The 14,088-nt window shown below is 34.0% G+C and overlaps 1 protein-coding gene across 2 annotated transcripts in view; it reads right to left on the reverse strand.

The window, feature by feature from the left end:
- LOC140438849 (sialin-like) overlaps positions 1–14,088 on the reverse strand; it is a 69,479-nt gene that overhangs the window by 7,082 nt on the left and 48,309 nt on the right. For both annotated transcript variants that reach the window (XM_072528492.1, XM_072528496.1), the window contains exons 6-7: positions 11,248–11,527; positions 6,947–7,188 (exon numbers count right to left, since the gene is read on the reverse strand). In XM_072528492.1, the coding sequence (XP_072384593.1) occupies positions 6,947–7,188; positions 11,248–11,527 (522 nt within the window). The remainder of the gene's footprint in view (positions 1–6,946; positions 7,189–11,247; positions 11,528–14,088) is intronic.

Raw genomic sequence — 14,088 nt, forward strand, 5'->3', positions numbered from 1 at the left:
AAGTCTTAGTAACTTTCTTTAAGTCGTTTCTTCTCTGCTTCTGTTCTGGAATGTAGTAGTTCTAGATTAAAGCGTTTGCGACGTTCTATTTGGTTCCATGTCTCTGGTGATCCACTCTTTTCTTACGTATTTCTTTAGGACCAAAATAATTTCACTTGTTTCCACAAGGGCATTGCTAATCATTTCTCAATATTTGTCCTGCTTTTTGCCTATTTTGGCTCGTTGTTTTGTAGTCTATCAACGCTGAAGTTTTTTATATAGGTCTGTTCAGTTAGTTTCTATTTCTAACTATCTTGAATCTAATTTTGGCCATCATCTTGTAGTTATCATTGACTGCATCTGTGCCTCTCCATAAAAAGAGAGATCTTTGCTGCTTACTTGTTGTGATGTAGTCGATTTGATTTTAAGTGCGGTTGTCTGACGAGATCTATGGCACTTTATGGATTGTTGTATGTGGGAACAAAGTTCCCCAATGATTAGGTCGTGGTTACTACGCAGTTCAATAAAGCGTTTGCCGTTGTTATTTCTCTGACCAGCGCCATGCTTTCCCAAAACGTAGCCTAGGTTGATGTTGTCAGTGCCAACATTGGCATTGAAGTCCCACATTACTACTTTTATATCGTATACTTTAATGTTGTCAGTGCCAACATTGGCATTGAAGTCCCACATTACTACTTTTGTATCGTATACTTTAATTTGTTCTTATTTTAATTCAAGATACCTAGAAAACCTCTTTTTCTCTTCCAGTTGCTTGTTTTGTTGGTGTATAATACTACATCAGTATTACTCGTTTTAATTTAGTCCTAATCCTTGCAGTAATTATTCGTTTTGAAACTGGTTTCCTTTCCATGAGAGAATTTTTTGTGACTTTGCTAAATAAGATTTCTACTCTATTTTCACATCTTCCTTCATATGTTTTACCAAAGTATATCACCAGGTCGCCTTTCATGTTGACGTGTCCTCTAGTTTCATTCTATGGTATCTCACTGAGAATTAGTATATTAACTTTATATTCTTTTATTTCTTTCCTTAACTGAAGATATATAATAAATAATTAAAAGATCCTGTATGAAACGGAATAATAAAAAGTTGTTAAATATTATGTTTATCATAGTAAAAAAGCCAAAAATGCCCAATCATCAAATAAAAAATCAAAAACATGAGTCTAATGCATATAATCGAAAAAACGTCTACGGCAGAGGTGGAATAGAACTAAAACCAATAGGTTTTAAATAGGGAATATGTAAAAGATCCTCATAACTATCGTATAACTTGAAAAATTGTCTTGCCAGAGACACATTCTGACATTTATTTGCTAACATTGAATATCCATTCCGCAAACTAACGATGCCAGTTCAGACTATCTAGATAAGATACTACCTAAACATTAAGCTCTTTTATATGGTGCTATTTGTATGTTCCGGTTATCTAGCGTCATAATTCATTTTGGTTCCATTCATTGATGAATGATGTTGACTAAACCACAATATTCTACATATCACCGTAGTACTCATCCATCGACCAACTAGATTTACTTGAAAATTCTAATTTAAAATACCTTGAATTTTATACTTCTTTTGAACAATTTTTGTGGCTGGTTAATGACTCAAACCGTGAATCTAGTAAACTGTTTTCTTAGAGCTGAGTCTACCAGCTATCCAAATCATTTATAGTCAGCAGACTTATACCGTAAGAAATACAAATATATATATATATGTGGCTAAACACCCCTTTAGGGGTTACGCCGCTTACGCTCTCTAGATCTATGTTTTGAGGTAGATCAGTCCTCATGTTCCTTATTTAATTTTCTCAGTTATTTTTCTCCATTGTGTCCTATCTCTGGTTTTTCCTTTCCACTGTCGTATGCCCGCCTTGTTGAGATCATTTACAACTTCTTGTAACCATGTAGATCTTGGTCTTCCACGTCTTCTTTTTCCAGCTGGTGTCCATTCCAATATTGAGAATATCGTCGTAGTTGATCCTGATCTCCATACGTGTCCTAGCCATTTTGCTCTTTGTTGTTTTATTTTACACACTATATCTTCCTTAATTTCTTCCAGTAGCTCAAGGTTCGTTCTTTGTCTAAATTCATTTTCATTTATTTTTATTGGTCCCAGTATTGCTCTTAGTATTTTTCTTTCTTGTATTCTAAGGTTTTCCTCTTGTTTTTTTGTCATGCTGAGGGTTTCGGCTGCATACATCATCGTCGGTCGAATTATTGTTTTGTATACCTTCATTTTCGATTTCTTACTCAATAGTTTATTTTTTAGTAATTTCTTATTTGCATGGAAGGTCTTATTTGCTGTAATAATCCTTTCTTTGATTTCTGTTTCTCTTTCTCCATTGTTTGTTATTAATATTCCCAAGTACTTAAATTTTTCGACTTCTTCAAAAATATATTCGCCTAGTCTAACCTTTTTGTTTTCGAAGTTTTTATCAAATCTCATTATTTTTGTTTTTTCTTGGTTTATTTTTAATCCCATTACTTTTCCTTCTGTTAACATTTCATTTAACATTTTTTCCATTGTTTTTCTATTTTTTGTTATTAGCACAATATCGTCAGCGTATGCTATTATTTGTCCTTCTCTAGTTCTAAGGGTACCTTTGTTTATTTTCCTGACGATGTATTCCAGGGCAAGATTAAACAGGGTTGCTGATAACGAATCTCCTTGTCTAACCCCTTTATTTATGACAAATTCTTCTGTGTCTCCTACTTGAGTTTTTATACTCACTACAGTTCTACTCATTGTCATTTTTATTAATCGTCTTAATTTGTTTTGTATTCCCATTTCTTTCAGAGCTACCATTAATTTTGATCTTTTTATTGTATCAAATGCTTGCTGAAAATCTATAAAAAGCAGTTCAATTTCTATTTTATATCCATGAGCTTTTTCCATAATTTGTTTAACTGTATGTATGGAATCTGTTGTAGACTTTCCCTTAATAAATCCGCATTGATAGTGTCCTATGATATTCGTCATAGCGTTGGTCAGTCTTCGATGTATTAAGGTCGACATAATTTTATATGCTGTGTTTAATAGCGTCAGTCCTCTGTAGTTATTACACATTTGTTGGTATCCTTTTTTATGAATCGTGATAATTTGTCCTTTGTTCCATTCTTCCGGCATTTTTTCTTCGTCCCATATGTCTTTTATTAAATTGTACAGTTTTTCTTTTAATTCTTCACCACCATATTTTATAAGTTCCATATTGATCCCGTCTGATCCTGAAGATTTACCATTACGGCTGCTATTTATAATTTCCTCAACTTCCTCTTTTGTTGGTCTTTCTAGCTGGTTTCCTAACATCATTGTCTCTTCTTCTACGTTTTCATTTAGGTCTTGATCTTCTTGCTCTGTTAATAATTCTTTAAAATAGTGAGTCCAAATTTCTTTATACTCTTCATCATTTTCTGATACTTTTCCATTTTTATCTTTTATGCCTTTTATCTTTCCTTTAAAAGTTTTGTTTTGCTCGCTAATTTTCTTATAAAATGCTTTTGTGTTTCTGTTCTTACTTTCTTTTTCTATTTCTTTTATCTTATCATCTAACCAGGCACGTTTAATTTTCCTTATTTTTTTCTTACATTCATTCCTTATTCTATTGTATTCTTCCCTATAATCCTGTCTATTTGTTCTTATCCACATTTGTCTAATTTCTATCTTCTTTTTTAGCATGTTATGGCATTCTTCATTATACCATTCTTGTTTTTTTTTGTTTCTTTTTATTCCTATGTGTACATCCGCTGTTTCATTTATACATTTTTTTAAATTTCTCCATTCTGTTTCTATATCCTTTGTATATTTACACTGTTCCTTTAGTTTTTTGTTCATGTCATCAGCATACTTAATCCTTATGTCTGGAGCATTCAGTTTTTCTACGTACCATTTGTCTTTCATTGTCGTGTTTTTTAGAGTTCTTTTGACTTTGTTTTACCTTTGCAGTCACCATAAAATGATCTGTGTCTGCATGCGCACCTCTGTAAGTTCTCACGTCCGTAACCGATGTTTGTTTCCTTCTTGTAATCAGAATATGGTCTATTTGGGACCATGTTTTTTGGTCTGGGGAAATCCATGTTACTTTATGGTATTTAGAATGTTCGAAATTTGTACTAATGATAATCATATTGGTACTAGCTGCTAGGTTACATAATCTTTGACCATTGTCATTTGTTTTTTCGTGTAATGTGTGTTTACCTGCTACTTGGTTAATGTAGTCTTCCTTACCTACTTGGGCGTTAAAATCTCCCATTACCAGTATTGTGTCTTCTCTAGGTAAATTCTCCATTTCTCGTTCAAGTTCCTCATACATTTTGTCTTTTTCCTGCGCAGCAGCACTTTCAGTTGGAGCATATACGTTTATGATTGATATATTAAATGGTTTGGCGTTAATTCTCAGGTAAGCCATACGTTCATTTATTGGTTTAAATTGCATAATGTTATTTTTTATTTTTCCCATAATTATGAAAGCAACTCCATATTGACCTTGTTTTCCATGTCCCGAATACTGTAGTGTGTAGTTTTTTTTATTTATTTCTCCTTGACCTGCCCATCTAATTTCTTGGATCACTGCAATATCAATTTGGTATCTTTCTAGTTCTGAGACAATCTCCTGCATTTTTCCTGGTTCAAGCATTGTTCTGATGTTCCACGTACTTATTTTTAGTTCATCGCGTTTTTTCATTTTTCTATTATATTTTTTCCTGCTCGTCTGTTTTATCTTATCTAATCTATTCATGTCCTTTTCCTTTGTCATTTTCGTTTCCGTTTTTTGTTGTGTGTACGATATTTGTTGTTTTATCGGTTTTTTGGCGTGTCTTGGTTTGCCTTTTCCAGTTCATTCTTCTCTTTGTTCCATTTCCATATAGCCCCGTCAATATTTAATTTTTGATAACCTACTCTGGTGTTCATACCTTTTTCTTGTTGAAATTTTGCAATTTTCCGTATTTCTTGTTGGATCTTCATCTCTTCTTGCGTTAGATCGTTATTGATGTATATTTCTGGCTTTGATGCCCTTAGTTTGTTTTTGTTCTTCATGATTTTAATTTTTTCATTTCTGTTTTTTAGTTTTACAAGACATGTTTTGTCGCCTATTTTATAAGCATCTTCTATTTCTACTTTAATGCCTAATTCTTTTTCCACGAAATTTGCCATAATCTCGTTGACTACATTTGGGTTATTTGTATCCATCGGTAGACCCTGGACAATAACATTGTTAGCCTTTCTCTCTTTCTCGAGCTGTTCTACCTTCATTTTCACTATCTTTAGTTCCTGCTTCATTTCATCATTTTCCTTTTTTAGTTGTTGGTTACTTTGTTTGAATTCATTTATTTCTTTTTTTAATTCTCTGAGGTCATTTCTATATTCTCGTTGTTCTTCTTTTATTCCTTTTACCTCCGTTGTTAGATGTTTTGTTTGATCTGTTAAATTTTGCATCATTTTTAAAAGCTGATCTATTTTGTTTTCATCTTTCTGTTGTTTGGTTGGTGTTCTGGTAAGTTTCTTGCTCTTGTTGAAAATATCTTCATCATCTTCCTTTCGACTTCTTTTTTTATTGTCTTCTGAGGTGTAGTCATCATCGCTATCCATTTTTATTTCTTTTTTATGTATTTTTTACTCTATATTATAGCAAGCGGTAAGTTCTAGTTCTCCGGTCAACCCGTCAGAAGCTCTAGAACTTCTCAAGCAATAATTGAGTATGAAATTTAAATTTATTAAATATTTTATTTCTTCTAAATTTTGTTTATTTAGTTAATATTATTAATTAGCGGATTTCCTTTCTTGGATTTTTGAAACTTTTTGGATAACCGGCAACGTCGCATTCAATTTGATCAAGACTTGTCTTCTTATCTGTTATTAAAAGAACTGGAATTTCTAAATGTCGTTTTGTTTTGAATACAATAAAATGTTTTAAAACTTACTTACAGGTCACTTTTTGCCAATTTTCTTTGCACTGCAGAGAGTTTATGTCCTCATACAATTTTTCACGTATAGTTTGGATTTTATTTCTCACTATTACCTCAAAAATCGGAATAAACACTGGTAAAAATGTTTAACACTTTTATTTCGCACAACGCGCTGTTGCCTAAGATTTCTACTCTATTTTCACATCTTCCTTCATATGTTTTACCAAAGTATATCACCAGGTCGCCTTTCATGTTGACGTGTCCTCTAGTTTCATTCTATGGTATCTCACTGAGAATTAGTATATTAACTTTATATTCTTTTATTTCTTTCCTTAACTGAAGATATATAATAAATAATGAAAAGATCCTGTATGAAACGGAATAATAAAAAGTTGTTAAATATTATGTTTATCATAGTAAAAAAGCCAAAAATGCCCAATCATCAAATAAAAAATCAAAAACATGAGTCTAATGCATATAATCGAAAAAACGTCTACGGCAGAGGTGGAATAGAACTAAAACCAATAGGTTTTAAATAGGGAATATGTAAAAGATCCTCATAACTATCGTATAACTTGAAAAATTGTCTTGCCAGAGACACATTCTGACATTTATTTGCTAACATTGAATATCCATTCCGCAAACTAACGATGCCAGTTCAGACTATCTAGATAAGATACTACCTAAACATTAAGCTCTTTTATATGGTGCTATTTGTATGTTCCGGTTATCTAGCGTCATAATTCATTTTGGTTCCATTCATTGATGAATGATGTTGACTAAACCACAATATTCTACATATCACCGTAGTACTCATCCATCGACCAACTAGATTTACTTGAAAATTCTAATTTAAAATACCTTGAATTTTATACTTCTTTTGAACAATTTTTGTGGCTGGTTAATGACTCAAACCGTGAATCTAGTAAACTGTTTTCTTAGAGCTGAGTCTACCAGCTATCCAAATCATTTATAGTCAGCAGACTTATACCGTAAGAAATACAAATAGAAATATAAATTAAAAATATCGATGATACTTACTTCATTTTTTGTGAATTCTCCGTTTAGTGCTGGCACTATGAATCCTGTCATTCCAGCGAAAAAGCTGTTCAGAGCGTAGATGGTGCCAGAAAAGTTGGGAGCCAGATCTTGTGGGTTAATTAAGATATTTTGCACACATGCACCATTAAAACCCAAGCTTAGGGTCAGCAGGATTATCACTGGAATCCAACTACAACCGATGAAGCTGATAATAAGCAGCAATAAACCAGGGATTACGTGGGCTAAAATAATCAAACTTTAAGGGTTTAATCTAAGTTAATAGTTTAATTTTAAATTTTTATCAAAATCTGATTCAGAGTTTTGTACTTTATAGAATACCCTCCAAATTAACCAATAACTATTTAGAATATGCAATAAATATATATCTATTTTTTGCTATACCGTTGGTAAAACCTGAAAAGATATTGGTAAAATCTACTCAAGGTTGAGCAAAGTTTGATGCCGGAACAGGCAAGATATTATTAAGTCGAAGAATGCAGAAAAGAAAGCAGAAGAAAAAGAAGAAGAAGTCTAAGAATAAGAAACCTCTTATTGGGAAGTAGATCTTATATTATTAAGAAAATAGTGATGACTCAGAATTGATTTCTGACAATAGGAGGCCAAGTCCATGAAGACCGAAACAGAACTCTTTATGATGAAACTTCTAAGTTCTAAACGAAGAAAATGACAGAAAATATAAACGGAGACGAAAGAAGCTTGGAAGTAACAAATTTAGGTATAAAATAAACCAGAAGATAATGCCATTAATACATATAACAAAAAATAGAAGACGAATTAACATTCTGAAGCAGAAGATATTATTTGCTATAAATCTCCGACAGACCCTATTATAGAAATGTCATCTTCAATTATACTTTTGTAGGATATGTTTCAGAAGAACTCATGTCCGAGAATCTTTGTATGCCATGATAATGGCATGAATTAGCTTTTCCAAAATAATAAAAATTATACTAAAATAATGGTTACTTCTGAGGTAAATGTTCCGCAGGCAAACTGAGCTTGAATTTGGATTTCATAGAAAGAAAAATCTCTACTATCTATGTTTTTGGTCTTAAGAATACTTAAAAGCTTTTCATGTTGAACTCTGTCAAAAGCTTTTTTAAAGTCTATGAAGCAAGCATATATATCCTGATTCATATCCAGACATCGTTGTGTCAGAACATTGACTCCGAATAATGCTTCTCTAGTTCCTAGACCCTTTCTAAAAACCATCTGCGAATCACTTATTTCTTGTTCTAATTTCATCTGGATCCTGTTATGTATGATTTTAAGGAAGGTTTTCAATGTGTGGCTTATCAATGCAATTGTTCGATAGTCATTGCAATCTTTAGCATTTGTGATTTTTGGAATCGTTACAAAAGTTGAGAGAAGTCATTCTTTGTGTATGTGTCCCGTCTTGTATATGGAGTTAAAAAGGTCTACCAAGACATCAATATTATCTTCATCAATTATCTTCAATAGTTCAATTGGAATATTATCGGGTCCTGGAGCTTTTCTACCTTTTGTGTGTTTTATGGCATAAATAACTTCCTCTTTCATTATTTCTGGTCCCGTGATTTCTCCGTTAACTTCTAATTGTTCTACTTTTTGGTCATATTGGTCATAAAATAGGTGTTCAATGTATTCTTTGCATCTACGTAATTTGTCTTGCGTTTCAGTTACAGTGGTTATAGTTAAAGAATGTAAAAGTTATTATTAAATCCTTACTTTGACAAAACTGAACTAAACGGTCACCCCTTTCATTTCTGTTACCTAAGCCATATTCACCGAAATTTTTTCCAACTTTACCCTGACCTACCTTGGAGTTCAGATCGCCCATTACTATGTTAATGTGTTGTCCCTTTGTTGTTCTCATCACCTCGTTTAAAGTATTATAGAATTGTTCTATTTCCTCTTCGTCTTTGTCTGCTGTAGGAGTCTGCGTACACTTGTATGATGTTTATTATGTTCTTCTTATCTTTCAATTACATTAACTTCACACGCTTTGAGAATGGAGTGAAGTTTACTACAGCATCTTTACATTTTTTTAAGATGATGACTCCAACTCCGTATCGATGGGTTATGGTGTCACTTCCGGCATAATAAAACATTCCATGATTATTTGTGGGACATTTACCATTTCCAACATGGCGTTATCTAATTTTTCCGAAGATAATAAGCTACTTACATTCCATGTAGCAATTTTTATGGTCGTCTTTTTCTTATTACAAGGGTTTCGCAGGTTTACGACCGAGGAAGCATTGTATTTATCTATTTGTCTTCCCCTGCCGGATCTTGTTATCCGATGTCCATGATCAGTACTTCTCCTTTGAAAAAAATAAGCTCCTTACATTCCATGTAGCAATTTTTATGGTTGTCTTTTTCTTATTACAAGGGTTTCACAGATTTACGACCGAGGAAGCCTTGTATTTATCTATTTGTCTTCTCCTGCCGGATATTGTTATTCGATGTCCATGATCAGTACTTCTCATTTGCATATCTGCCATAATGATTGTTACTAGGGGTACTCTAAGAGTCTTGGTCAATGGTTTCCCGTTGCCTTCTGCATCCTTATGCCGTTGACCATTCTGTAGGGTTCATCCAGCTTCGAGACCGATTTCTTAGTCTCAGGACAAAAGAGTGCCCTAGCATTTACCAGCTCATCCACTCGAAGCTGTTGGCCAGTAAGTGGGGACTGTTTATACCGGCAATCGCTCGGTGGGTAGGGAAATTAGGAGTGTTTGAATGGGAAGAGGCGCAAGTTACGCAGTGTGTGTGTAGGGTGAGTGACAATATGCCAAACACACCCCTCACCTAAAATGGACCCCTTTCACTCTAACACGGTTAATAGGGCTCATCCGATACTCGGGGTGTGGATGAGATAGGTTTGAGGATAAAAAAAATAATGGGTGAGGTTAAGATGAAATGTTAGGAAGGGACAGCGGTCAGCTGCTCCTGTACTCGCCTCTTACGACAAGTAGGAGATCCTGTGGGTGTATTCTACTACGTGACCCGCATCCCACACAGGGAGATGGCAAGACACTATAGGACAAGACACTATGGGAAAAGGCTAGAAGTACAGATATACGACGTAGATGCAAGGTGGAGAACATAAAGAACTGGGTAAGAAATAGAAGAGTAGAATTGAACGATCATATGCCGAATGAAAACCAATAGAGTAGTAAAGACGACAAGAGACCGTTCCCAATAGAAAGACGATCAGTAGGAAGATCACAAAAACGATGTAATGACGACTTACTGGAGGCACATTGAAAAACAGACAGAGTCATGTCTACATAAAAAAAGGAGAAGAAAATAAAGTGTTTAAAAATCAGCAAATATCATTTACTACCAATTCGATTGTTTTGACAAAGGATTCTTTAGTCCAAGTCTTCATATTTTCAGTTTCATACTCTGCCTTGCTATCTCTGTTGTAGATAAGAGACAGTTCACAACACTAAGAGGTATTTCATTGCAACAATATCATTATGTGTGGCAATTATTAACACAGTTATTCAAAATTCAACTTATAGCATACAAAACTTTACATAACTCCCAACTAGATTATTTCATGACAAAAAAAGAAGTATATAAGATAAAAGAAGGATATAAATCAATGTATGGAATGCAAAGTAGTAGCTCGACAACAAAAAATCAAATAGTGAGTATTTAAAGATGAGAAAGAAAGTCTATTCAGAGCAAAAATAGTAAAAAAATAAGAATAAGAAAGGAGTTGCCGGTGAGTATTTGAAGATTGTGGAAGACAAATATGAGTGAGTAACAACTAGTATTAGGACAGGTAAGAGAGAGACTGATCAATTTCGTGTGCAAGTAAGACTGCATTAGGCTAAGTACTTAACCCTTCTTTATTTTAATTGACGGATCATAAAACAGGGAAACTTCCTCTTCTTCTTCAAGTTCCGTTCCTATCGACGATTGGTAATCATTAGATACAGAAAAACCACAGGGTAAAAATCTCTGGTGCTTAATGTATGCTGATGATGTAGTATTAGTAGAAAATAATGAAATGGATTTAGAACAATAGCTAAAATAGTAAGTAAAAGCTCTTAAATAAAAAGGTTTACAACTTAGTAGCACAAAACACAGAATCTGATATGTACATTTAAACATGGAGTTACCAGTATAAATTAAATGTGGAAATTATTGTAAAAGTATTAGTTTTAAGCACCGAGGATCGGTATTGTATAGTAATTTTATTGTTTTTAAGACTAGGTACTTAATATGAGAATATAAATAGAAATAATACTTAAAAGAGATAATAATATTGGTGGTACACTTACATAAAACCGTATAGGATTTCCTAACTACTTTTTTACTAAACATTTCTCTCCTTAGCAGCTCGTCAGCGATATATCCCAGGATAAGCCCAAATGTCATTCGCATTAGGGGAGGAAGCGCTGATAGACCACCAGCTTGACTGAGGTCAAAGCCTATGACGTCTGATATGAACTTCGGAATCAAAGTCAGCTGCAAGTAAAGACCCCATTCATTGCCAAAATGGCAGAGCATCAACATCCAATATGGAAAATTTTTAAAGATGTCCTTATATGGAGCTACCACCTAAAATTAAATGAGAACAATGATATTAGTAAGGGTAGGCCCTAGCCAATTTAAAACTATGAGTATTAACTCCGTAGTACTCCGCGCAAGACACACTTGGAGATTAAAAATATGCAATTTAAAAAGAATCGAGGATTTTGAACTCTGGTTATACCGCAGAGTAATAAAAATATCATGAAATAATGAAATTACAAACAGAGAAGTAATGAACATGGTTGGTAAAGAAACGGAACTAATCATCACTATGACTAAAATAAGAAAACTGGAATACCTAGGGCAAATGCATTTGACGTAGTCCATATAACGGTTGCATCTCGAGACAATGATGTGTGTTCTCGAATGTTCCGGATGTATCGACCAGATGAGAGATCGAGCCGTCAATACAAGCGAAATGCAGGTGGGCTATTCCAAATTATTCTAGTACATAATAACTTGTATATATAAGCAGCGCTGTTATGAGTTGAGTTAGTTGATAAGATATTATCGTGCTGTAAACTTATAACTAAATATATTTACATAAATTAGAACCGCTCGTTTTATTGAAACACGCTACAGTTGGTGCCACGGTGTGATATAATTTAAAAATAAATTCAGCAGTGACTTTTAAAAAAGAGTTTGGAACTTTTGAAAAGTATTTTTCGTCGGGAACATCCGCGTTGTTTGGTAGTGATCTTGGTAAGAAAGAGCATTTAAAAAAAAGTACGTGTTCCTAACCAAAGATGCTGCTAGTAGAACTTTTAGTAAAACAGTTGCGTGAGCAACTAGAAGAACACGATGAAGACTGCAGCGGGTCCAAGAAGATCCTCCAAGAACGACTGAAGAATGTTCTCAACAAGAATTGAGATGACTCATAGATATTCCAGTTTCAATCAGCAGAAGAAGCAGTTTTAATAAAAATAATTGATGGAAAATTTGAAAATGTTTCACAAATGATTAAAGAAACTTTCAGAAAGAATAAAAAGTGATTCGATGAAACGTCTCAAATTATTAAAGAAGTAGCTAGAAAAAAAGGCGAGAAATTTAAAAATGTTTTTAGAAGATTCGACGAAGTGTGTAGTCAGAACAATGAGAAATTTGAAGAAGTTTCTAGAACACTCGATAAGATACAGAAAAATGTAAACGATGTGGAACAAAAGATCAAACAATTGGAGACCATGATAACCAATGCAAAACTTTTACCACCAGTTAGTGCAGTAGTTTTAGATCCTTTCGTAAAGGAAGAATCACCTAGAGACGAAACGACACATCATATTAGACTCAAATTGCTACCATTTGATGTAAAGTCTTCTTGGTCCATGTACCCCAGACAATTTGAAGATATTGTGACAGCCATTCATTGGACATAACAAGAAAAGGCTGTTTCCTTGACTGCTGCTTTACGAGGCGATGCTGCGTATATTCTAAGATCGATTCCTAAAGGTCAATAAAAATGTTACCAGACCTTGTTCACTCGACTAGACAAACGTTACGAAGATGCTCATCTACAACAATTCTACAAAGTATAAATAAGAAGTAGAATTTAACGAGCAAGTCAGAATTTTGTAAGAATTTAAAGCAAATGTTACTCGTATAGCGCTGTTGGCTTATCCGGAGGCATCAGACAAGATACTGGAAGAACTTTCTGTAGATATCTTCATCAACGGGTTAACAGACAGTAAACTATAGAAAGCTTTACGACTAGCAAGACCAAAAGTTTTAGAAAAAGCTCTCGCCATTGCCTTTGAACATAAAACAGCTAGTTAAGCTTCACGGAGCTATCGAGTACGAACCTCTGAATAAAGCCACAAACAAAACGATAAATTATTCCCATTTAAATATTAATTACTTTAAAATGCCCTAAGAAAACAGCTTCAGAATAATATTAAAAAACGATAAACGTCTAGAGAAAATCATACAGAAAGTAGTTGTGCCATTATGCCGAAGAGACGCGAACCCAGATGTTGGAATGGTGGCGACGTAGATCACATTCGCAGTAAATTGCAAAAAAAATAATACAACAGTCAGAAAGCTAGAACAGATCGAACACTGGGCTGAAAAAAGTTCAAATACTGATGCTCAGTCAAGAGGGCCATGCAGTGCAAATTGTAATCACTGTCTTAAATTAGAAGAACGACTTTGCTCTGTGAGACAAACCACCCTCATTAATAATTAATGGCAGCCTCAACAGCTACAAGAAGCCCAAGCAGATGATCCATGTTTAAAAAGAGTATTGGATTGAATGCATCGAAATAAGAGACAAACTGGGCAGGACATTAGTGCATGTAGTCCAGAAGACGTCTGACTAGAGCCAATGGAATTGCCTAGTACTAAAATATGATCTTCTGTATAGACCCTTTGAGAACGATGATCGTACAGAATCTAAGCTTCAGTTGAGTGTACCTAAAAGTAAAGTGTCAGAAGTATTGCGTCTATTGCATGACGGTGCACCAGGTGGACACTTTGGTTTTAGAAAGACTCTGCAAAAAGTTCGAGAAGGTTCTATTGGGTGAACGATAAAGATAATATAAGAAGATGGTGCAGGAAATGTGGACTGTGTGCAACCAGTAATGGTCCAGTTGGTA

The sequence above is a fragment of the Diabrotica undecimpunctata genome, chromosome 1 (assembly GCF_040954645.1).
Source record: "Diabrotica undecimpunctata isolate CICGRU chromosome 1, icDiaUnde3, whole genome shotgun sequence".
Classification (NCBI taxonomy): Eukaryota; Metazoa; Arthropoda; class Insecta; order Coleoptera; family Chrysomelidae; genus Diabrotica; species Diabrotica undecimpunctata.